The sequence below is a fragment of the Carettochelys insculpta genome, chromosome 3 (genome assembly GCF_033958435.1).
Source record: "Carettochelys insculpta isolate YL-2023 chromosome 3, ASM3395843v1, whole genome shotgun sequence".
Classification (NCBI taxonomy): Eukaryota; Metazoa; Chordata; order Testudines; family Carettochelyidae; genus Carettochelys; species Carettochelys insculpta.
This window is the reverse complement of record NC_134139.1, coordinates 39,704,220-39,729,491: the sequence shown is the minus strand read 5'-3', so window position 1 is coordinate 39,729,491 and position 25,272 is coordinate 39,704,220. Positions and strand designations below refer to the sequence as shown.

At 43.3% G+C, this 25,272-nt stretch overlaps 3 protein-coding genes across 6 annotated transcripts in view; 1 reads left to right on the top strand and 2 right to left on the bottom strand.

The window, feature by feature from the left end:
• The window catches only part of SULT6B1 (sulfotransferase family 6B member 1), a 20,039-nt gene extending 8,158 nt beyond the window's left edge, over positions 1 to 11,881 (bottom strand). Inside the window, exons 1-2 of one of the 2 annotated variants that reach the window (XM_074989671.1) lie at positions 11,862 to 11,881; positions 5,700 to 5,910 (exon numbers count right to left, since the gene is read on the bottom strand). In XM_074989671.1, coding sequence (XP_074845772.1) covers positions 5,700 to 5,901 — 202 coding nt within the window. In that variant the 5' untranslated portion in view covers positions 5,902 to 5,910; positions 11,862 to 11,881. Of the gene's footprint in view, positions 1 to 5,699; positions 5,911 to 11,783 lie in introns of both variants that reach the window. The other variant, XM_074989670.1, reaches the window with a different exon arrangement.
• On the top strand, positions 11,850 to 17,606 carry CEBPZOS (CEBPZ opposite strand). Of its 3 annotated transcripts, XM_074989674.1 has the most exons (5): positions 11,877 to 11,966; positions 13,681 to 13,785; positions 16,043 to 16,087; positions 16,996 to 17,080; positions 17,158 to 17,606. In XM_074989674.1, exons 2-4 carry the CDS (start codon positions 13,683 to 13,685, stop codon positions 17,076 to 17,078), a joined length of 231 nt encoding a protein of 76 aa, XP_074845775.1. In that variant the 5' UTR covers positions 11,877 to 11,966; positions 13,681 to 13,682; the 3' UTR covers positions 17,079 to 17,080; positions 17,158 to 17,606. The 3 variants fall into 3 exon arrangements, with proteins under 3 accessions (XP_074845774.1, XP_074845775.1, XP_074845773.1); XM_074989673.1 differs by lacking the exon at positions 11,877 to 11,966 and adding an exon at positions 11,850 to 11,872 and having other exon boundaries at positions 16,996 to 17,606; XM_074989672.1 differs by having other exon boundaries at positions 16,996 to 17,606.
• CEBPZ (CCAAT enhancer binding protein zeta) overlaps positions 17,119 to 25,272 on the bottom strand; it is a 25,088-nt gene continuing 16,934 nt past the window's right edge. The window contains exons 10-16 of the mRNA XM_074989663.1: positions 23,474 to 23,574; positions 22,505 to 22,565; positions 21,283 to 21,488; positions 20,145 to 20,228; positions 18,270 to 18,331; positions 18,095 to 18,176; positions 17,119 to 17,258 (exon numbers count right to left, since the gene is read on the bottom strand). Of these exons, the coding sequence (XP_074845764.1) occupies positions 17,119 to 17,258; positions 18,095 to 18,176; positions 18,270 to 18,331; positions 20,145 to 20,228; positions 21,283 to 21,488; positions 22,505 to 22,565; positions 23,474 to 23,574 (736 nt within the window). The remainder of the gene's footprint in view (positions 17,259 to 18,094; positions 18,177 to 18,269; positions 18,332 to 20,144; positions 20,229 to 21,282; positions 21,489 to 22,504; positions 22,566 to 23,473; positions 23,575 to 25,272) is intronic.

Sequence of the window (25,272 nt, the reverse complement as noted above, 5' to 3'; positions counted from 1 at the left end):
AACCACCCTCTCTAAATTCTGTGCCCTCATTTGCTCGTATTGCTCGTATTGCTCATTTGTATACCATCAATGTGCTAATAAAAATAAGTTCTTACGGATGTTATTTGACAGGCCTAAAATAGCAACCAGCAGGGCTGACAACCACTGGCTCTATGTCCCAGAAGGGGCTGAGGCCTAGGGCATCAGCCCTTAACTGCCGAGGTACTTCGAAGGGCCCAAGGCAACTGCTCCCTCCCATGCCTGTTGTCTACTGGCCTGATACCAAGTCTCTAGTTTCCCCACCACCTCTCAAATGTCTGGATTAAGAGCAGAGAATATTCTACTTTATATTTTCCATCACACCATACATCAAAGATTTTCCACATCAGTTAACATTTTCACTTCTTTTGTGGGCCTCTTGGATAGCATTTCACATCATAAGATTTTCTGTAGTTTAACTTTCCGGATGCAGAATGAATAACAAGAAATAGGACTTTTGAAGGTGGAAGGAAGTTTGGATTCAAATCTGAGAATTTTCATCAAGCCTAATCCTCTAAAGTGCTGAACAACCAAAATCCCCAGTGAAGTCAATGGGAGCTGTGGGTATTCAGCACTAGGCAAAGGACACGCAGCTCCTTCCAAGACTGGGCTCAATAGCAGAGACATTTGAGAAACTGGCTAGGGAATCAGACACCTTTTTATAGTGTTACCAAATAGCTAGATTCCACAGGTGTTTTTACTTCATAAACAAATAAATAGCTGTTCAAAGCTGCAGGGCTAACTTATGGATCTTGTTAGGCTCAATCCTGCAAGAGGCTAAGCGCTCGTTCTGATTATTTTATCAACACAGCTCAGTACTTCAACATCAGAGTTTTAAATTGCAACAATTTCCTTGTAGCTCTTTGCTCTCTGCCGCACTTTTTTCTTTATGAAGGGAAATTTAAATGCAAAAATTCCATTTCCATTCCATTTAATACTAGTGAAGGTTGTGAGATTGAGCACTCAAATGTCAGGATTTTTTTTCTAAGGTGTTGTTGGTAATGAGTTACTGCACATTTGACATATGTAGTATTTTCTGTTCCTTTCTTCTGTGTTCATCATAACCCTTAACAAAGGCCTTTTAATTTTGTATACCTGTTGGAGAATTTCAGAATTCTCCATCTGCATTGCTCTGTTGCAGGAGCTGGAAACCTGCAGGGCGCTACAGATTCATTCCTCTGAACTCATTAGTAATGTCCTGATCATAGTTAAAATTTCTCATTATTAATTCATCATAAGATGCATCAGTATTACAATAGTGGGGAATTTAAAAAAAAAAAAAAAGCACAGAGCTACAAAGCCAGGTATGTCTCATTAAACTAACTGAATTTCTGAGTATCTCCAGACTGTAGCAGTGTTTGAAATCTAAATTAAACCAAATTATGTAAACAGCCTTTACCTTCAGATTAGGCTAGGCAAAAAACCTAGGATTCCCCAAATCCCTAAATTATGGGATATTCAAAATACAGATTCACAGTTTCAGACCACCTCTTGTTTTATATGTGTCCCATTTTTACTGCTTTGGCTTCCTGTCTCTGCAAGCCTAGTTCTTAAGTCCTTTCTATGGAAAAGCTCCTGCTTGAGTCATTGAAAGTTTGAGCCTGACTTAGGATTCAGTTATGAGTACCCAAAACTCCTACTGAAATCAATGACAACTGTGGGCAATCAGCATTTCTCACAATTAGGCCCTCAGTAAAGTCTTTATGATTGAGGGCTTTAAACTAGGTTTGACAGGGACAGGGGGGCAAAGCCCACGGGTAAGTAGAGAACATGGAGACCTGGGAGATAAGTCAGAAATGGAAGGGAGCACAGGCTATAGTCGAAGAGAAAAAGAAGGATCAGGGGAAAACTGGGAGGCAAGATCAAATCAATATCTTAGATGCCTATATACAAATGCAAGAACTATGGGTAATAGGCAGGAAGAACTGGAAGTGCTAATAAATAAATACAACTATGACATCAATGGCATCACAGAAACTTGGAAGGATAATACACATGATTAGAATGTTGTTATGGAAGGGTACAGCTTGCTCAGGAAGGATAGACAGGGGGAAAAGGGAGGAGGTGTTGCATTATATATTAAAAATGTACACACTTGGACTGAGGTGGAGATGGACATAGGAAACAGATGTGTTGAGGGTCTCTGGGGCAGGCTAAAAGGGGTGAAAAACTAGGGTGATGTCCCGCTAGGACTCTACTACAGGCCACCTACCCAGGCAGAAGAGGTGGATGAGGCTTTTTTTAAAACAACTAACCAAATCATGCAGGGCCCAGGATTTGGTGGTGATGGGGGACTTCAACTATCCAGATATACGTTGGGAAACTAACACAGCAACACACAGACTATCCAATAAGTTATTGGACTGCACTGGAGACAACTTTTTATTTCAGAAGGTTGAAAAAGCTTCCAGGGTAGAAGCTGTCCTAGATTTGATTTTAACAAATAGGGAGGAACTGATTGAGAATTTGAAAGTGGAAGGCAGCTTGGGTGAAAGTGATCATGAAATCATAGAGTTTACAATTTTAAGGAAGGGTAAAAGGGAGAACAGCAAAATAGAAACAATGGATTTCAGGAAGGTCGATTTTGGTAAACTCAGAGAGCTGGTAGGTCAGGTCCCATGGGAAGCAAGACTGAGGGGAAAAACAACTGAGGAGAGTTGGCAGTTTTTCAAAGCGACATTATTAAGGGAGCAAAAGCAAGCTATTCCGCTGCATAGGAAAGATAGAAAATATGGCAAAAGACCATCTTGGCTTAACCAGGAGATCTTGCATGACTGCAAAATAAAAAAGGAATCATATAAAAAATGGAAACTAGGACAAATTACAAAGGATGAATATAGGCAAACAACACAGGAATGCAGGGGCAAATTTAGAAAGGCAAAGGCACAACATGAGCTCAAACTAACTACAGGCGTAAAGAAAAACAAGAAGACTTTTAAAAATACATTAGAAGCAAGAGGAAAACCAAGGATAGGGTTGGCCCATTGCTCAGTGAGGAGGGAAAAACAGTTACAGGAAACTTGTAAATGGCAGAGATGCTTAATGACTTCTTTGTTTCAGTCTTCACTGAGAAGTCTGAAGAAGGAATGCCTAACATAGTGAATGCTAGTGGGAAAGGGGTAGGTTTAGAAGATAAAATAAAAAAGAACAGTTAAAAATCACTTAGAAAAGTTAGATGTCTGCAAGTCACCAGGACCTGATGAAATGCATCCTAAAGTACTCAAGGAGCAGATAGAGGAGGTATCTGAGCCTTGAGCTATCATCTTTGGAATATCATGGGAGACAGTAGAGATTCCAGAAGACTGGAAAAAGGCAAATATAGTGCCCATCTATAAAAAGGGGAATAAGAACAATGCAGGAAACTACAGACCGGTCAGTTTAACTTCTGTGCCCAGAAAGATAATGGAACAAGTAATTAAGGAAATCCTCTGCAAACACTTGGAAGGTGGCAAGGTGACAGGGAACAGCCAGCATAGATTTGTAAAGAACAAATCATGTCAAACCAATCTGATAGCTTTCTTTGATAAACCAACGAGGCTTGTGGATAAGGGAGAAGTGGTGGATTTGATATACCTAGACTTTAGTAAGGCATTTGATAGAGTCTTGCATGATATTCTTATCAATAAACTAGGCAAATACAACTTAGATGGGGCTACTATAAGGTGGGTGCAAAACTGGCTAGATAACCTTCCTCAGAGAGTAGTTATTAATGGTTCTCAATCCTGCTGGAAAGGTATAACAAGTGAGGTTCCGCAGGGGTCTGTTTTGGGACGGGTTCTCTTCAATATCTTCATCAACAATTTAGATATTGGCATAGAAAGTACACTTATTAAGTTTGCAGATGATACCAAGCTAGAAGGAGTTGCAACTGCTTTGGAGGATAGGGTCAAAATTCAAGATGATCTAGACAAATGGAAGAAATGGTCTGAGGCAAATAGGATGCAGTTTAGTAAAGGCAAATGCAAAGTGCTCCGCTTAGGAAGGAACAATCAGTTTCACACATTCAGAATGGGAAGCGACAGTCTAGGAAGGAGTGCGGCAGAAAAGGATCTAGGGGTTATAGTGGACCACAAGCTAAATATGAGTCAACAGTGTGATGCTGTTGCAAAAAAAGCAAACGTGACTCTGGGATGCATTAACAGGTATGTTGTGAACAAGACATGAAAAGTCATTCTTCTGTTCTACTCTGCACTGGTTAGGCCTCAGCTGGAGTATTGCATCCAGTTCTGGGCACCACATTTCAAGAAAGATGTGGAGAAATTGGAAAGGGTCCAGAAAAGAGCAACAAGAATGATCAAAGGTCTAGAGAACATGACCTATGAAGAAAGGCTGAGAGAGCTGGGCATGTTTAGTTTGGAAAAAAGAAGATTGAAGGAGGACATGGTAGCAGTTTTCAGGTATCTAAAAGGGTGTCATAAGGAGGAAGGAGAAAAGTTGTTGGCCTCTGAGGCCAGAACAAGAAGCAATGGGTTTAAACTGCAGCAAAGGAGGTTTAGGTTGGACAACAGGAAAAAGTTCCTAACTCTCAGGGTGGTCAAGTACTGGAATAAATTGCCTAGTGAGGTTGTGGAATCTCCATCTCTGGAGATATTTAAGAACAGGTTAGATAAATGTTTATCAGGGATGGTCTAGACCAGGCGTGTCCAACCTGCGGCCCGCGGGCTGCATGCAGCCCTGGACAGCTAGTAATGCGGCCCCACAAGATCGTAAACTTTTAACATTATTATGTGATTTATATACATTAACTATATTATATATTTTGTACGCGGCCCAAGACTATCTTTACTCAGTGCGGCCCAGGCAAGCCAAAAGGCTGGACACCCATGGTCTAGACAGTACTCAGTCCTGCCATGAGGGCAGAGGGCTGGACTCGATGACCTTTCAAGGTCCCTTCCAGTCCTAGTATTCTATGATTCTATGATGTAATCCAATTGGAGCCATTTATGAATTCAAACATAATAGGATTTTTTCAAGAAAAGGTTAAATAAAAATTATATAGGTTTTCCTCTGCAGACCACTTTGTAAGGTAGAGATCCTCTCTTAGATCCATATTATCTCCTAAAATAATAAACCCCCATCACTTCTTTTTCAGAATGTTTCTCACCACAGACCACCAGAAAAAAGGAACATGGACTACTTAGTATATTGTATTTTGGTCTGGACAGTGTTCTAGTCACTAGAAAAGCCATATCAAGCTGGCAAAAACAACTTGAAATTTTAAAATTTTAAGAAAAGCTTAAACTTCTACAAAAGCAGCTGATATGCCCTGTCACTTTTCCATCATAATTAGTAACACTTATTCTTGTTTTCTTACATGTAACTTTATTGCACTGTAGGCAACACCCATCTTTTCAAACAAAATTACAGATTAGCAGAATTGACTTTCATGTATCTTCTTGAGTACGCAGCCACCTGCAGTAGAGAATAAGTAAATAAAGGTACCATTGCAGAAAGACAAGCGGTACTGAAAAGAAACAATCCAATAGAATGCACAATTATGACACAAGATAAAACCTGATATTGTCTGTTTTTATCAGCAATGCTCAGATTAAAATCCCTGCAAAATTTATGGTGAATTAAAAACTACAATTGGTGTTATTTTCCTTCTTATTATACCATGTGGTTATTTATGTCATTTTATATTTTACATAGTAACAAGTAATAATATCTACAATATTCACCGCATTTGGGGTAAGACACAAGCACGATATCATCTCTTCTGGCTTCTAAGTTTTCCAGGGCCTTGAATGTCTCTGCACTGCATATAGTGACAGGGTATGGGGTTCCCTGATAGAAGAACCGCAGCTCCTTAAGGGAAAGCCCTTTAGACTTCGCCAGCACTTTCTCTATTTCATCAGCTAATTTCATCTGTTGCTTTGCCATGTTTGTTGTCTGTGAGTGAAAGAGCAGTGTTAGAGCAACTAGTGCTTTTAAATAGACAGCTGAAGGGTGGAGCTAAAAATTCTGGCACTACTCCCATTTTCTTTTTCTCGAGAACAAAATACCTCTACTTGTTCTCCAGATGCAAACCCCACCCAATCAGCTATATTTAACCTCCTTTTCTATCCTCTTGGGAATGGACAAGGGTCCAATTCAGCAACACTTAGTCCTAAAAGTAAGGCTTATTCCTATAAGTAGTACCACTAAAGACCAATAAAAGTGGCAGTATTGGGTCCACTGAGCCAAACGTAGATAGGAGGAGACAAATCACTTGATATGAATGAGTGGCAAAATAGTAAATGTAACCTTATATAACATTAACAGGAAGTAAGTCTTTCACACCAAAGTAAAGTTGTTTTTATTTGGATGGCAACTTATTTCTGTAATTAAAAACAGCTTTTCAGCCCTGTATCATTGCTTTAGAAGAACCAGAAAGACTATAAATAGCAAATAATAGGTGACAGTACAATAAAAAGCACAAGGGAAAAAGAATTACAATCAAATTAATTCCAGAAAAGCAAAACTATCATCATAGCTTTAAAGCAGTGTTTAAAATATCATCATAGTTTAAAATCCCAATGCTTACACTGGGCAATACTGCATGTTATTTTCCCTGTTTTATGCTAAAGTGAAAATAAAAAGCTGAAAGCTGATATTCGACAGGGCTTTTATTCCCTCTTGTGTTCATAATAAGATTTAGATCCCTTTGTAACATACTAGATTTATGTATATAATCAAGTTTCCCTTCAGCAGTTGACTCAGACATAGTATATAGGACTTTCTAGTAATACCTAAGGGATTTTTCCATTAGTTCAAGCATATTCTTAATTTTATGCCTCACTCACTCCACTGCAACTACTCAGATGCTGAAAGTTAATCTCTTGTTACTTGCAAACTTTGCTGAAGGATAAGATTTCAAGCAGCAGCGTGTGATTTGCATTATAATTGTCTGTCTTCGGCACCTGGAGCTGCAGTCACAACTGGACTGATCTACTGCCAAATTTTGTGGAAAACAAGGATCTTGTGAGCCTTGCACTCAAAGATGAGAGGGAAGAAAGGCCAGGTGGATATCACAAATGACAGGCTCAGTATAGATGCAGCCAAGCCCACCACAGAACAGCACACAATGGCAGCTTTCTCCTTCCCCTTCTGATGAGCGAAAAGATGGTAGCCATTCTCTTCCACTCTGCTGGCAGACTGGGCGCACTGACAGGTAGCCATCACTGAGTTAACGTGTGGAAGCAGAAAATGGCAGACATAATTGAGCAAGCAGGAAATAATTATCATGTGTTCTGCACTATAAAGACAAAATTGTTTTGTTTCTTCTGGTTGTTTTCCTGCACTGTAAGTATGTTACTAGTCTGATATAGGACCACTCTGCTATGCCCAGATCATTATTAGAGTCACATCAGCAACATCAGAAATGATTGAAATACAGAGCTGTGAAACATTAGATCATGCAAGATACCGTAATACACTCTTAGTTACAAACTCTCCTAGTGGGTCCCAAGAGAGCCCTCTGAGTAGAGTGACCATATCTCCCCTAGCCAAATATGGGACATGGGGAATGACCCCCAACCCAGCCATAACGGGACAGATGGTCACCCTATCTGGGGTGCCAGGAACAGGGCTGCCACCCTGACAGAGAAGCTCCTGGCTTCCCTGAGCTGCGGCTGGCAGCCCGCACCGCTGCACAGGTCAGGCTCCCAGCTGCGGGAAGCTGGGTGACTCTGGCTCCAACCCCACTGTGGCCACGGTTCTCCCCCCAGTTCAACCTCCTCCGCTAACTCCTGCTTCAACCTCCACGACCCTGGCCCCTGCTCCAACCCTCACTGCCCAGGCCCCGGATCCAATCTCTTTGAAGCCCCGGTTCACACCCCTCGCAGCTCCAGCCCCAACCCCTGCAGCCCCACTAAACCCACCAGGCTCCCGCTTCATCCCTCGCAGCCCTGGCTCAGCTCCAGCCGCAGTTGGGGGAAGCCAGGTGGCAGTTGAGCCACCACACGCTCTGGCTCCCAGCTCCCCCAGATGTGGGAAGCTGGGCAGCAGTGCTGCGGGCCCAGCTCCCAGCTCCCGCAGCTAGGGGAAGCCAGTGACCCCTGTGAAATACAGGGCAATTAGCCCCTTTTGCAAAATAAATCAGGATGCCAGAATGGCACCCAAAATATGGGGCTGTCCTGCTGAAAACGGGATGGATGGTCACCCTACCTCTGAACGGATGAACAATTGCTCAATGTATCAGAGAGGTATCCGTGTTAGTCTGTAGCTTTGAGAACAACAAGAAGTCTTGTGGCACCTTATAGACTAACAGATATTTTGGAGCAAAAGCTTTTGTGGGCAAAGACCAGCTTCATCAGATGGATGAGTCGGGGGGCTGGGCAGGTTTCAGAGGGGTATTTAAAGAGTGGGGTCCCAGTAAAAGGGAGAGCCAGCACTGACAAGGTCTATTCAGCAAGGTGGAAATGGCCCAGTATCAACAGTACTTATCAACAGAGGAAAAAACAAGTTAGATCAGACAGGGGGATGTGAGCCTTTGTTAGAGTCTAACACTGAGATATTAACACCCAGGGCAGAGAACCTGTTTTCGTAAGCTGTGAGCCACTCCCAGTCTCTGTTTTAATCCTTGGTTAATGGAGTCAAATTTGCAAATACATTGCAGCTCAGAGATTTCTCTCTCCATTTGATGTATGAAATTTCTTTGTTTCAGGACTGTCACCCTTAAATCTGCCACTGAGTGTCCAGGGAGATTGAAGTTTTCTCCCACAGGCTTCTGTACATTACTGTTCCTGTTGTCTGATTTATGTCCATTTATTCTTTTACAGAGAGACTGTCCAGTTTGGCCAATGTAAATTGCAGTGGGGCATTGCTGGCACATGATGGCATATATGATATTAGTAGATGTGCAGGTGAAGGAGCCCCGGATGGTATGGTTGATGTTAGGTCCTGTGATGATGTCACTGGTGTAGATATGTGAGCAGAGTTGGCAGCAAGGACTGTTGTAGGGGCTGGTTCCAGGCCTAGAGTCACTGGTTTGTGATTTGTAGTGGCTGGTGAGGATTTGTTTAAGGTTGGCAGGCTGTGTGTAGGCGAGGACAGGCCTGCCTCCCAAGGTCTGTGAGAGTGAAAGATCATTGTTCAGGATGGGTTGCAGATCACTGATGATGTGCTTGTTTTCCTTATGAGGCCTGTCTTGTAGCAGGTGGCTTCTGGGTACCCATCTGGCTCTGTCAATCTGTTCCCTCACTTCCTTAGGTGGGTATTGTAGTTTGAGGAAAGCTTGCTAAAGGTCTTGTAGATGTTTGTCTCTGTCTGATGGATCAGAGCAAATATGGTTGTACCTTAGTGCCTAGCTGTAAACAATGGATCATGCAGTATGCCCTGGATGGAAGCTGGAGGTGTGTTGATAAGCACAGCAGTCCGCAGGTTTCGGTATAGGGTGGTATTTATGCAACCATCGCTTATCTGCACAGTAGTGTCCAGGAAGTGAATTTCTTGTGTGGACTGGTCCAGGCTAAGGTTGATGGTGGGGTGGAAACTGTTGAAATCGTGGTGGACCTCTTCAAGAACCTCCTTCCCATGGGTCCAGATGATTGCTTAATTTGCTCAATGCTACATTGTGGGCACCCTGACAATGAAAGGAATGGCGCCCTCAAGAGTAATTTCATCTGCTCCTGCTCAAGCGTCCAGACAGGTCAGCAGCATTTCCAAGCATCCATGGCTATGTTGTGGAAGGGTTAGATGTTGAAATCAAGGAGAAGGTTGTAGACTATTGAGCTATATTTTACTGAGATGGGAATAGCTGATTTCTTTATGGTACTCTGACTGTTTTTTGAACTGTTGCACTCATTTGGGTGTTAACTGCAGGACATATCATTTGTGAAATATTAAGATTGTCTGCACAGTACACTCGAAGCCTCTGGGCCACCAGTTCCATTTTCCTGCGATGAAAGCAGTTGCCTATTAAAATGGGAGTTCACAGCTGCCATCAGCACCAGCCCTCACAGAAAATGAGTTTTGCTTTCTGGTCCAGACAAACCCACAAATGCTATTCCCACTCCCTTTACAGTTTTGGGCAACATCACCTGAAAGTCAAAGGTGTTGTCTTCCATGTGCTCCCTTTGCTGGGAAAGACCACATTTTCTACTATATTTTAAAAACAGAAGATGACATTAGTGGATGATGACCTCTAAAGGAAAAGAATACTTCGCTGCTTGGAAAATGCAGAAAAGCTCTAAAAACATCAATGGTCTGATCCTGAGAAGCACTGAGCTCTCATGGAAAACAACAGGAAGGAGTTAAAGAGTTCAACCCTCCTCTGGCTCAGGTCTCGAATTAGAGCTGTGAAATGCTGGCATATTGAAAGTTGTCAGAATCATTTTTAGCTTTTAGTTCTTTGTGAATCTGAAACTTAACTGAGAGTTATGGCTCACTTGGGCAAGAGACAGGTCATAGGGAATGTTTATACACTGAAATACCACAGTGAAATCTAATCAGACATTATCATAGGAGGTCTACATTGGAATGACAGTCACCTGCCCTCATTGTAACAAATACTTTACATCCTACATAGTTTGCAAGGGGGAGTGTCTCCCCACTTCCACTGAGCTCATTGCTCTCCAGGGCCTGCACACCATATTGTTTGGGGGAATGGTCCTGTATCATGAGTATAGAATGAGTGGGTACAATTTTATTCAGGCAAAAACTTTCTTTACAAAAATATGCCAATGCCACTATGTCCAGCCTGTGTGACAGTTCAGGGAGATAGTGAATGGTGGTGGTCATCGGACCCGAATGGTGCCAGGATTCTAGACAGCGCACTGGCTAAATGCCCCTCCCCCACCCAAATGTCCCTACCCCTCTTCTCCTCCCCTTGACCCCTTCCCCACCTATGCCTCTCCCACTCTTTCCCAGCCCATAGTCCTCCTGCTCCTGACCCATCCCTGCTCTGCCCCCACTTGCCATCTTCCAGTGGATGCAGGGACAGCACAGCCTAGGAGTAGTGCTTTTGGGACACACTGCTCTAGGGGAGGGTCAAAACTGGCCCTGTAGTCAGCAGAAGCAGCGTGGTGCTCATGAGTGCGTGTGTGTGTGTGTGTGTGATATGAGCAACATGGGGGGGGAGTGCATATGGTCCCCTGTGGTCACAGTCACTGTTCCCACTATTTTTTCTACCCATGTAAGAAATAAATGTTATGTGTACACCAAGGTATATGCAGCACCATAGAAACACAGATGCTCTGTTGATCACCTGGGCAGCACCTGAATCTCACCTGGGCAGCCGCCCAAGAGCTCAGGTTACAGGGAACACAGGTCATAATTCCAGCACAGGGGCCAGGGGCCAGGCTGGGGTATTTGGGTAGGGTCACAGAACAGGGCTCGCTTGTTTGGGTACTGTTGGGGGCAGGATGCCAGTGCCAGGGTAGAGCATTTGGTCCACCTTGGGGCTGGGATGCCAGCACAGTAGCCCTGGTATTTAGCACATATTGGGGTAGGGTGCAGGTAGGGTGCTTAAGGCAGGTTGGGGGGAGTAGCGTCCTGGATGTGTTGGGGGCGTGAGGTCCTGGGGAGGGGCTGGAATGCTTGTGTTGAGGACGGGCTCTGCGAGCGAAGCGGGAGTATTTGGTACATGCTGTGACTGTGTTAAGGCAAAGGCCCTCAGGCACGGGCAGGGGCAGAGTTGGTAAGGTGGGTACTGCAGCAGGGGCGGGGTCTGGGAGCAGCGAGGGACCGCAGACCGGCAGGACACACTGTGCTGCAGGTGGACGCCTGGCTCCAACTCCGCCATGGGTGCAAAGACCGGGGAACTGGAGGGCGCATGCGCTCACCGCAAGCCTTACTAAGCTCTGCCCATGCGCGGCTGCGTGATAGGCACAAAACCAGACTGCGCCTGCGCCAAGGCCTACGTCTCCCCGCGGTAAGTGGGTGTTCCTCAAGTCGGGCCTCCGGCGGGTGCGACCCCAACGGCGCGCGCTACTGATTCGCGGTGTCGTGTCTCGCGGCTGCAACAGGTGACCGTAATGGGCCCTCGGGTTATAATGCGGAAGCACTGGCTGCCTTCAGGTTCCGGGTCACTCTGCTGGCCGCTGCTGGAGCGAGCCGGAGAGCCCTGCGGGGTTTTCAGTGTCGCGGATCACGTGCGCACGCCAGTCACGTGCCTCTGCCGGGGGGGGGGAGGGCGCGAGGGTCACGTGATCCCCGTCTTTTACGTGGCGCAGGCGTTGCGTCACTTGGCCGTGAGCGGCCCCGTGCTCCGCTGTGCGCTCGCGCTTCAGAGCTTCGCGCCTTTACTCGCCGCGTGCGTGCAGCGCGCTGGGCTTTGAGCCGGGCGGCGTGCGAGCCTGTGTGGCCTGGCGCCGCTTACAGCCCCAGACTCATTTCCGGCAGCTGGGGCCGGTGGCATGGATCGGTGAGAGCCGCCCGAGGAGAAAAGGCCCTTCGCCGTAGCCAGCCCCTGAAGCGGAGGTCGTGTTAGGGGCTCTACGGCCGTGTCTACACGTGCCCCAAACTGAAGCGCTGAAATGCATATTCAGCGCTTCATTAGCATGCGGGCGGCAGCGGCGCTTCGAAATTGACGCGCCTCGCTGCCGCATCGCGCGTCCAGACGGGGCTCCTTTTCGAAAGGGCCCCGCCTACTTCGAAGTCCCCTTATTCCCATGAGCTCATTGGAATAACGGGACTTCGAAGAAGGTGGCGTCCTTTCGAAAAGGAGGCGCGTCAATATCGAAGCGCCGCTGCTGCCCGCATGCTAATGAAGTGCTGAATATGCATTTCAGCGCTTCATTAGTAAACTTCGAAATGGCCATTTGCATGGCCATTTCGAAGTTTGGGGCACGTGTAGACGTAGCCTATGTGCCAGTTGTGAGGGGCGCTAGGCGACCCCTCGGTGGGGAGTCGCCAGCTGCCGCAGGCTGCTCTGGAGGCCGCTGTGGTCAGGCTGCAGGCACAGGTCATGCTAAGTCTTTGGGTCCTGAGGTGCCTCCACAAGGCATGAAATACTGATATCACGTGACATCAGGCAAGGAGGCCCATGCCCTGCGGAATGGCTCAGCTAAATGTTGACCCATCCAGAGCACTACTTGTCTGAAACTTGGTTTTAAGTATATAGAAAGGTCCATGGGGTAAATAAAAACCACTTGCACTCCTGGGCAATACACTATGGCTATGTCTACACTAGCCAAAAACTTGGAAATAACCATGCAAATGGCCATTTCGAAGTCTACTAATGGAGCGCTGAGATACATACTCAGTGCCTCATTAGCATGCGGGCAGCCACAGCACTTTGAAATTGATGTGGCTCACCGCCCTGCAGCTCATCCCGTCGGGGCTCCTTTTCGAAAGGACTCCGCCTACTTCAAAGTCCACTTATTGCTATGAACAGATGTATCTCAGCGCTTCATTAGTAAACTTCGAAATGGCCATTTGTATGGCCATTTTGAAGTTTTTGGCTAGTGTAGACACAGCCTATATGTCCCTTCAAGGGCCTGATCCAGCACCCACTGAAGTCAGCAGGAATTCCCAAGGAGTGCAGTGGCTGTTAAATTCATCCTTGGTCTGTATATTTGAGGCATTCCACACTTGCAGGACTCTGGACTCAAGGTGAAGACAGTCATGAAGGAGTAGGCAGAAATTCTTGGTATCTTCATTGTTAACTTGCTTTAGTTCAAAACTGAAAACAGTATCTTGAAAGTAAAACATTTATCCAGATATATTTTTTAAAGTTAGGCATGGAACCTGTTGCAAGAAAGATCTTCAAAGGAGTTTTACTTTTGGAAATGGCTGGAGTTGCTGGAGCATATTTACTATATTACAAAATGGATACAAGTCAAGGTAATAAAGTAGTTCTAGAAATTACAGCTGATAGTGGGTACCAACGTTTCTTATAATAAAACTAAAAATAAAAAAGTGAGTGTTACATTCTCCAAATTAAAAAGTTGAAACTTCTGTTCACACTAGTCCATAGTGGTTTTTCTACTCTTTGCTTTTGCCTGTGTAAACGAAGTAGTTATAAAAACCAACTCTGCATGTAATATTAAGAAAGGGGGGAGACAATTTACTGGGCTATATTCCAAGAATTTAGTCTAATAGTAAATGACAAAGACTAAGGAAGTTGGTTGTATACTGACATAGATAGGTGAACAGTTTTGAGGGGTAACTTGGGCTCAAATTTAAATTTGCACAGATGTTGGAGCAATTATTTTCACCTCCCAGAATGCAAATGTTAAGATTAAGCTATAGTCAAATAATGAAGGTTGTCTGGAAACTTGTAATGAACCTTGGTGAGTTCCTTGGTTCAATCTTTTTGTAAAAACCTCTGGATTCCACAACCTCAGTTTTCAAAGGGAGAATTTCTTACATCTTTTTCAAAAGGAAAGATATTAAGAGCTCAATGCCAGATGTTCAGAGGGGCCTATCAGGCTTTTCTGGTGTATTTCACTGATGGGGTTATGCTCAAAGCATATCAAATTGTAAATAAAAATAGCCCAAATATGTGGCTTGACAAACACCACAAAATATTGAAAGAAATTAAATTAGTGGTATCTATAGTTAAAGGCTGAACCAGGCTCACAAACCCCCCTCATGTGAGCCAGTTTTCATTGGTATTTGAGGCAGGAGCGCAGCCCTGCCCCTCCTCCCTCTGTGCAGCAGAGGCACAGAGATCATCAGGTACCCCCGTTTCCAGAGGCACACACCACTGCCAGCAGGGCCACCAGGAGAAGGTAGGGATGTGTGAGCCACACCTGTGAGCTGACCAGTGGAGGGGTGGTGCAGAGCTGCCAAGAGTGCAGGGAGCATGGGGCTAGGCCCTTCAGGCTGCAGGTGTGGGGGGCTGGGCTCTTTATGCCAAAGGTGGGGTGGGACTGTTTCCCTCTGTTGCACATACTGCTCCCTCTGCCATTTGCTCCCTGTTCCCTGGGGACAGGGACTGAGCCTCACTGCCCTCTTCCTGCCTCTGTCATCTGACTCTACCTCCAAGATGAGAGACCCTCTGTACCCCACTTGCCATCTGCCCCATCTGGGATGGGGGGGGCTGAGTTCTCTTGCTTTCCATTTCTGTCCTGTCTTGCTACCCCACCAGTTGCTGCCACCATCTTCCAGGCAGGCCGTTAATTCCAGTCAAGTAGAGTGACCATCAATCCCCACCCCTTTTCTTTTTGAGGACATTTGCTTATTTAAGCTGTCTCACAAGCATCCTGATTTCTTAAAGAAAATGGGCAAATTGTCCCATTTTTTGGGGTCTTCTGTTCCCCAGCATCTGGTGTCTTGGGGCTGCAGCTCCTGCTGCAGGGGTGCTCCTGCTTGGGGCAGTTGCTCCATTCCCAGCAATGCACAATAGCAGCTCCCACTGCCAGTGAGCCCCACCATGGGGCAGCTGCTTCCGTTCCTGGCACCCCATGCTGAGGGGGGGCAGCACCCACTGCAGTGAAGCTCGTCTATGGGGTGGCTGCCCCATTTGCCAGTGTGGTGGCTACTGCCAAGGATCCCTGCTGCACAGCAACTGCCGCATCCCCTGCCTGCCCCTGCTGGGTGGATGGCTGTGAAACCCTGAAGGTTGCAGAGCTCCCATCCTCCACTCCCCCTTAGAGGGCACCTGTGGAGCCCTCATCCCTGATGCCTCACTATGGGGCAGCTGCCTCTATTAGCAAGATGCCTTGACATGCAACAGCAACCCCCCATCCCTGGAGCCCAGTGTCCCATATTTGCCATAGGGCAATGTGGTCACCCTACAGTGAGGTTTTCAGAGGTCTTGCTTCCCCAGGGCCACCTAAGTTTCTGTCCCTCAGCTCGGTTGTCCCCCAGCACATCAGCTCCACTTCTACATGCCAGGGCTGTCTTCATGCTACCAGCCACAGCTAAATGGTAAAGCTCTGCATCTTAATTTATTAATGAAGCTGTTGTAAGTAGGAATATTAGTGATTTTAAGAAGTATCACCAGCACTTAGACCATACATCAAGGTCAAAAGGTCAATTTTTGGCATCCACCTTGGAAAGGTTGCTGACTACTGGACTAAACACCGTGTTGTTGCAAATATTTGTTTTTTGGGAGGGGAAGGGGAAGTTGTAATTTTTCTTTTTCTCTTATCAGATTTCAGGCATACAATGAACATGAGATTGCCATCAATTCTGGAACGTAAGTTACTTGTTACAGCCTTAAAGAGGACACTTGATAAAGCTCATTTCTTTTTGACAGTGATTTATCTTCTACAGGTTGAAGCTTTCATTCAACAACATCCGTAATCCAGCAGGACTTCACTTGCTGGACCAAAGAGCTCCAGCCACATAGCTGCAGTGGAGTCTCACTGGCAGCTCCTCTAGGGAGCACAGCCAGGATCAGGGAGCCCCACTGGCAGCCCCATGGCAGGGAGCTGGGTCGGGGACCCCAGCTGGAACATGAGTCCAGCCAGGCCAGTGGAGCCCCACAGCAGGGAGCTGGGTCATGAGCCCATACAGGCCAGGGAAGCCCAACAGCAGGGAGCTGGGTTGGGGATCCTGGCTGGGGTATGGAGCCCAGCTGGCAGCCCTACAGGGAGCACCCCAGGGGCAGGGAACTGGTGGCAGCTACGAGGGGAGCCCTGCTGGCACCTACCCCACCTAGCAGCCAGGAGGCTGACCTTCCTTGGTTAGGCAAATTCCCTCTTTTGGGATCACTGAAGTCCTGAGGGTACTGGGTGAGGGAGGTACAAACTGTATAGGTTAGACCTCCCTTGTCTGATACCCTCTGGACCTGAATGGTCCTGAGCAAGGGCAGGCTGCTGGACAAACTCCTGCCAGGCTCTGGCTACACAGGGTTGTGCCCTGCCCCCCTGCTCTCTGCTCCAGCACTGAACTACAGAGTCCCTCTCTTGGGAGGTACAACCTCTAGTTTTGCATTGCTGCTAATTTGTTTTTCCCTCCAGAAAAGCAGAGGTATTAAAATACCTTTTAGCCAGAGACAACTGTAGTGATTTTCCTGCTCAGAACTGGATGAATGTAAATCTAATAAAATTAGATTCAAATAAGAACAAATGACTTGATGCCTTTTCTTACGTATTCTCTCAGTTTATTACAAAAGCAATGAATGGGCTGGAGTTTCTGAAGCAAGGGAGAAAGACCGACGGAAATGGCTAAACAACAAAAATTAGAAGTAAGTAAAAACAGAAGCAATGTAAAACAAAATGTCATTCATTTCCTTGACTTTTTGACTTTGTGTTTGTTTTTCAGGCCTTTGTATTTGAACCGTTTTTTCTTCCTGATAATATTTTTTACATCTCTGTCGTGGAGCCAGTTGTCACGCTCTGCTTCCCACTTGAGTTGTTTGATGCCTACAAGGGAAGAGGAAGAAGATGACAAGATGTGGTGGATAATTAATGTATCCTTTGGACATAGTTTTAATTTGAATAAATAAGACTAATGGCTAGCCCCCTATATTCATAAAATACTGAAGTACTAACTATTGGATTTTTAGACCGATAAATTTTCGTTATGCATAAACTATTATACATCAACCTTCTGGATCTGTTGCAAAGGCATACATTTTAGGACACAAGAAAGCAATTCTCTCAAATAGTTTGCATTAATACTTGTTGAGTGAAAATATTCAACATTTAAGAGGGAAGCCATCAGTTTTTAGATGAAATGCATACAATTAATAAAGCTTTAATTGTACTCGGGTTTTGTCTGTTTGATGTGATTAAATCTGTACGCTCCTTTGAAAAACAGATATTTTATTTGTGACTGTGAAAGACTTTTTGTTCTGTGTCTACCAAAACTGGGGAGTGGTGTGTTTGGTTAAACACAGATTACATAATTTCCCACCAAGTGCTTCAGCTTTTATACCAGCAGAATTTCCAGGGGAGAAAGGTAAATGCCTCTAGAACTAAAGTTAGGTAATTTAGAATTTAATGATACAAGTAAAAAGTACGGCCACATCTAGACTAGACCTAGAGCCCTTAAATAAGCGGATATTCTATGTGCACTTACATTAAAAAAAAATGTTATGCTGGAGCAAAATCTTATCTTTTTGTGGATTTAAGTTAAAGGGTACCCCATTTTAAAGGAAGTTATTTTTAAAAATTGATAATCATCAAAAAACTGTGCATAGTTACTTAAATACAGTCAAGATATAGCTTTTGTTTCTAGAATATGGGACTGCACTTACTTGCATTATCTTGGTTAGCCATTGCATTCAGACCAATGTTGTCAAACTTGGATCCAACATTTTCATCCAGAAGATAGCCAAACTGTAAAGAGATTAGTTCATATATAGTTAAGAAAACACCTGATGATGTATTTTGCATAGGTGTATCTTTCCATAAGCAATACTGATCACTTACCTCTTCTGCAGCAGCAACCATGCCAGCATCTTTGAATTTTCTTTTTTTTTGGTGCTTTGCTCCTTCAAACAGAAAAAAAGATAGTGTAATCAAAAGATAATTATACATCATCCCAGGCACTATCACCAAACCAAAAAAAGGGCATCCTTTAATCACCTAGTCCAAAGTATCTGATTTAAGGGCTTGTCTTCACTACCATGTTTTGTTGCCAAAAAGTGCTTTTTGTCAACTAAAGAGTGAGGGAACACACACTTCAAAGTAACTAGCCAGGAAAAACATCCAGATTTGGCAACAGAAGATTTCGCATCTTATGAGAGACTTCTCCCTCCCTTGTCGCCAGTATAGACACTGACCATTATATATTATTCTCAGAGCAAAATGACTGACCAAATATCGTTTTATCAACTACAGTTGGTTATTAACATAATAAAAGCAACCTGGTTGGTTATTAAATCAGCATTTTAATGTCACATGCTGCAAAGAGCCACAAGAGACATTAAAGAGCCACTTGTGGCTCTTAAGCATTAGTCTGAGTATTACTGAGCTACAGCAATGGCTGTAAGGAACTTTGTTTAAGTGAGTGGGAAAAGAAAACACCATACCTGTTTAATTCACCCACTCAATTTCCAAGCCTAAAACACTCCATATACTCATTCTGAGTTTAAAGCTTGCATTTTAGTTTTGTTTTCAATACAAGCAGCAGGCCCCAGCTCTAGGAAAACATGAGGAGTCCAGACTGCTTTTTAAAAGAAATCTAGACGACACTATAAGACGGTCAGTAGCACAAACTTGTTCTGTGCATAGCATATATCATAATTCAGGGTAGGCAATTTTTGATGGGGGGCATGCCAAGATTTTGGCAAGTGGTCAAGGGTGGTGCTTTTCTATGGAGGAGGCGCATGGTCTTGGGACGGAGGTTGGGTGCAGATGGGAGCTTGGAGCAGTGAACTGGGGTGCAGGAGAGTGTGGGGTCTGAGGGGGAGCTTGAGCAAAGGAGGGGCTTGTGACCCAGGGCTGGGGATTAGGGTGCAGGGTCTAAAAGCAGGTATGGGTACAGGAGAGGATTCTGATCTCAGAAAAGAGTATAGGAGGAAGTATAGAAGGTTTGGGTTGTGACATGGGGCCAGGGATTGGAGTGCATCAAGGGCTGCAAGGCTAGTGAGAGGATATGGGAGTAGGAAAGGATTCTGGCTTGGGGGAGGGGGTGTAGGACAGGTTGCAGTATCTAAAAGGCAGTTGTGACCGGGGGAAATATGAAAGGGAGTGGGGAGCTAGGTTCAGGCTCCAACCTGGAGGCACTTTACCTAGGAAGCTCCCAGCGAGCAGGACCCTCAGAAAGGCTCCTTGCCTGCTGCAGCCACACGCTGCTCACAGTTGCTGGCTACTAGGGCCATGTTCCCCTCAGGAGTGTGCGCGCTCTGCCCCAACCTCTGCACAATCCTCACCACTCTCACTGGTTGGTTCCAGCCAGTCAGAGTGGCAAGGGCACTGTGTGGTGTCCTCCAGCCACTTCCACATTCCGGGGGCATGGAAACAGCCCCAGCAGCCAGCCTCTTTGAGTAGCCTGGGTGTGTGGCAGGCAGGTAGCCTTCTTGAGGGTCTCAAAAGGCTGTGGGTCAGATCCAAAGGCTTGGCAGGCCAGATGCGGCCCGTAAGCCATATTTCGCTCCATCTATGCTAATTCAGCAATCCTAACAACCTCTCAATGAGGCGCCAATAATACTCAATTGTACCAGAATGACTGGGTTTGCAGCATGTGCCTAGGTAAGAAACTCACTAAAATGGAATTTGAACTCATTTCCATAGGCAAAATATCATTTTATTAACCCTCAACACCCTCTAACCCTCTCTCAAACTTCAATTATTTTTCCTTACCTTCAAATGATCCAGCAAAATCAGTATCTCTTTTTCTCTTGCCTTTTTTACCGATGGACTTAACCTGATCTTTATTCTTTACATCTATTATGAAAGAAAATCAAATTGGTCACTTTAATATGCACAATATAAACTACTAAAAAGGACTAACATGTCTAAGACATTTGCCCTGTTATTCTTTGAGTTTGCCCTTAAAAACATTAAAGCCACAATAGAAATACTCACATTTTTAATTTGAATCCAGATCTTGCTAAATGCCAAGTTAAGTTTTTCATGCCACCTTTATATGGCTCTTTTGCCTACTATCATTGTACTATGTCAAACATATATATTTGAAGAAGAGTGTGGTATGTTATTAGGCTTGGAAGGATTCGATTTTTATCCATTAATGTTACTACACGTAAATGTCATTACACTATACACAAACTAAAGAGATTTCTTTTGATAACACCTATTGTTAAATAGTCCCATCCTGCCCACACCATCATTTCTAGCAACTAGGACTATTTAGATTATGTTGATCATTTCTTATTTACCTGTTGAAATGATAAACAAAATGCAATTCTAGCAAGCTGTTATATCTAGGAGTGCCCATATGAAAGACAGCCATTAAAATCCGATTAGATTACTTCAGTCCCTGATCATATTCCCAGACCTCAACAAGCCAATATTATAAATGTTCCCTTAATCTCATTTTTTTTTAAAATAGTGGTTTCCATGTAAACAATTTCTAACAACATTAATAACGTGTGATCAGGTAAAGTCACAGTTTCAAATACTTATTATAGAAAAGTAAAATAATTAGGCGCAAGTTTTTGTTGTAGTTCTAAATAAAATTTCAGGAATGACAAAACAGACCTTTAGAGTGCAGAACAGAATGTATGGTTTGCAAAGTATTTGAGAGTAAGTTTTCAAAGATGTGTGCTTAAAATAAGGTATCTAATTCCATATTTAGTCTCTAATAAAAATGGCCTGATTTTCAGAGGCAATGAGTATCTGCAGCTCTCTGCTTTCAATGGGAGCTGCTGGTAGCTCAGCACCTCTGAAAGTCAGGCCTCTGATTTAGGTCCCTATACGTGGATTTAATTGATCTTACTGTCATTTTATGCCTCCATCCTGGTAACGAATGTTATCTTACCAGAACTGTTGTTATCATCATCTGATAAATCCATAAATGCACCTCCCTCTTCATCAATATCACCACCAAACTCTTCATCCATACTTCCCAGGGAGACTTCTTCATCGTCCATCTCATTGAATTCATCATCAGAATCTTCCAAGTCATCACTTGATTCCTGACCTCCTTGACTTTTCTTACCACCTTTGGACTTGTTTTTGATATTACTAAAATACATAATACCACTATTCAGCACTTCCAGCCTCCTCAGATTGCTACAGATAACATCCATCTATTTCAAATGCTGTACTAGAAAGCAAAGTATCATACAAAATTTTAAAAGTAATCCAATGTTTAACTGAAATATTAGATTGAATTTAACACAAGGAATGCCTCTGAAAATTCACATGCTTTAAAACGTTTAGGGGAAAAAAAAAGGAGTCCTGTGATTAAATACTTTTAAAATGCATCAGCTGTGTTTGTCATCTTAAGTGTTACATGTCCTAATGGGCCCTGTTTGTTTTTAAAAACTTTTTCCCCAGGAAATGGTTGAGCTGCTTTCAAAGACACCCCAAGAATCCTTAGCAAACCTATTAAAAGGAATAGTGAAGATTTGACATTGTACAGTATTTTAATGGAATAAAGGAGGGGAACTGACCTATTCTGAAACTCTACAAGGTTATTTCTTTTAGTGAGGGGAATGATGAGTTACGGAAGTGGTCAGAAAGATGACGACTTAGAGGGAACAAGATCTGTATCAAAGTTCTTTTGAGATTTAGTATAAGCTATATTTTTCCCTCTCCTTGCAAAACATGTTTCTCCAGTAAATTTTAGAACTACACTTTTTCAGTCATTAATGGAGCCAGTGAGTTATTGAGAATTAAGTTATAGAACTCCGGACTTCTATCATGGGATAAGAATCCCAGTTTTCACTTTCCATACAGGTTATATCATCATGTGTCATTCCAATTTACGTTTACAGTCAGTAGCATTTCCTGTCCATGAAACCAGGGAGAGACAAAACAAGAAGGTACTGACTTGCTTGCTGGATCATTCTGTCACCCAAATAAAGTGTCATTCTCACACTTTATGAGTCAAATTGTGAGGGCCACAGCATCAGCATCCGCGACCCAGAGGAAAGTGGAAGAAACAGCAGTGCAGTGTTCAACAATTCTGTCTAACCAGACAGAGTGAAAATCTGCACCAAAAAGTACAGAAAGAGCAGAATAATAAAAACACTTACACAGCAAAATCAAGGTCATCCGTGCTAACAGCATCAAAGTAATCACCACCTTCAAATGAGTCTGAAAGAAAAAAAAGTGGAATTTTCTGTGTTACTGTAACAAAGCCACACAAAACATTTTGAAGTTACTTAGACTGAATGCTCATGGTGTAAACTTATAGTCATTATTTTGAAGTCATTCATCTTCTCAAGCATTCACTGTTTACATTTTTGACTCAATAAGGAAAAATCCCAGTACAGAGTTCACTTTTGTGGAAAACTGGTAAATTAGTTTACAAATCATTTGACAGCAAGTAACAAGGTAATTCAAAATGCAAAAATAATAGTATAGGATGTGTTGAAAGATAATTCTTTTGCCCTGGAAAAACAGATTATTTTTTAAAAAAAGGTTAAAGTTCATTTTCTGTGTTTTCTGGCTAGTGTGCATAGAAAATGCATAAATCCTTCCTCCACCTCAGCCGCACATGAGAAACTAGTCCTCTATGGCTGTGTCTACACTTGCATTCCTTGTGAAGGAGGTATGCAAATGAGGGAAACAAAATGCAAATAAGGTGCAGATTTGCATACCTGGCACCTCATTTGCATATTCTTATTTCAAAACAGCTTTTTTCAAAAGAAGAAAACAGTGTAGACACGGCTCTCAAAAGTAAACCCAATATTCGAAAGAATTCTTCAAAAGAAGCTATTTTGAAATAGGAACATGCAAATGAAGTACCAGATATGCAAATTTCTGTCTCATTTGCATACCTCTTTCAAAAGAGTAATGCAAGTGTAGACACAGCCTAGGAGTCAAACTCTAATCTTGCTGACACTTAAAGGTACACGCAATCTAATGTGCAGCCATGGGCAGAAATGCATAATCACATTACAGAGCCCTCATTAAAGACAATAACTAAAAATTAGCCTACATAGGCTGTTCCTTGATGGATTAAGGACTGAGAAAGCCAGCTATGAAAAATATTGCCTTACCTAGTATTCTTTCAAATTCATCATCATCTACATCTTCCACACTTTCTTCATCTGCTGGACATTTTCTTTTCTCTCTCTCTTTATTAAATTTTTTATAAAATCTGAAATATTAAAAAATTGTCACGTTACTGGTGGTATGTTCTTAAGACATCTATTTTAACAGAGCCACAACATGGATTACCTGCATTGTATATTATTCTGCTAGGTATCACCTAAGTATTAGCTGGGATGGTTTCCAGTATGGATTGCAATTCAAAGAATTATATTTCATTTATTTGTCCATTAAAAAAAAGGTAATGGTGAAGTAATGCAAGATTTAAAGTAATGAAAATGCCTAGTTAGTGGTTTCAGAAGCTTTTTTCATGACTATGAATTTAAAAATATTACAGGAACAATCCATATACAGGTTGAACCTCTAATCTGGAACTCTCTTGTCCAGCAACATCCATAATCCAGCCTGATTTTAGTTAGCTATATGACCACTTATTATGGGTGTAGCCAAGTTTCTCATGACCCCATAATGTTTGTTTACAACCACTAGTCCTACACTACAGCAATCTGTCGACAGAAGTTACAGTTTGAAGATGTCTTCCGACAAAACTTCTGTTAATAGATTGTGGCCAGACAGCAAAGCAGATTGAAATTGACAGAGATCAACCAGACTGCCTGGTTGTTCTGTTGATTGCCTGGCTGCTATCTCAACAGAACAGCCTGGCAGAAGCTCAGACAGGACTGCCAGTGATCCCAAAGCCCTGTCTGTTGACTGAGGGCCCCCCAGAGCATCCACCTGGCAAAGGCGTTCTGCCTCATTGGGTGCGGGGAGAGGGGGTGCTGAAGGCTATTCACAAAAGTGCCATGTTCTGTCAATTTACTGTTGACAGAACGCATTTTTAGTGTGGATGCTCCACGAGTTTTGTCGACAAAACTCTCTAGTATCGATGTAGCTTTAGTGTTCTGTGCTGTTATTTACTCCTAACAGCCCAGTAAGCAGTGGAAGTGTTGGTAATGCTGTTAGACGATAGTGACCTCTAGTGGTCCCGTAAATTCTCTCGTCCAGCACTGATCAGGTTCCAAGGGTGCCAGATGAGAGAGGTTCAACCTGTATAAATGTGTGTGATTGAAAGAACAATTGTCAACATGAAGTCCAGTTGGCTGGGGAAAAAAAAATTTAGAAGTAGTTTCATTACTATGCTCTCCCGTCAGATTCTTCTGCCAGTTTTTGTGGATTTAGTCTCATTTATTTATTTATTTTTAAAGATTCCTCTTCATTGCAGCATGAAAAACCCACACAAACAAGAAGGAAAAGTGACTATGTATGGGGAGAAAATGTGAATTTTACTACACAAAGGATGGAGAAAAGTGCATAAACTGAACAAACACTAATAATCATCATAGGTGTTACTGATAACAATAAGTATTTGTCAAATGGAAATACTTTTTTAAGCTGGTGTCTTTTCATTATCTGTATCTCGTCTATGGAAAGCCTCTTGCCACTGAAAACTGCACGTTTTCACACTGATGTGAAAATGGTTTGGAATAGAGATTTATCAGGAGTGTATGCAGCAGAGACTCAATTGTGTTAACAGGAACATCTTCTTCCATTTCCTACTATTTAAAAATGAAAATAAATACTAAAGAATTAAACCAAATAATCCAAATTCAGAATGAACATCAACTAACAAAGAAACTTTAAAGATACTACCAAGTTTAGCTCAAATCTCAGGTTAGGAAAAGAACCAAATGTTTGCAAAACCTAAGAGCACAAGCAAAGATTCTATGAATTAAAAAAAAAAATTATT

Coding starts and splice junctions, on each gene's coding strand:
- CEBPZOS (XM_074989673.1), top strand. CDS start 13,683: ATGGAACCTGTTGCAAGAAAGATCTTCAAAGGAGTTTTACTTTTGGAA. Junction 13,786..16,042: donor CAAAATGGATACAAGTCAAG/GTAATAAAGTAG, acceptor TTCTCTTATCAG/ATTTCAGGCATACAATGAAC. Junction 16,088..16,995: donor ATTGCCATCAATTCTGGAAC/GTAAGTTACTTG, acceptor GTATTCTCTCAG/TTTATTACAAAAGCAATGAA.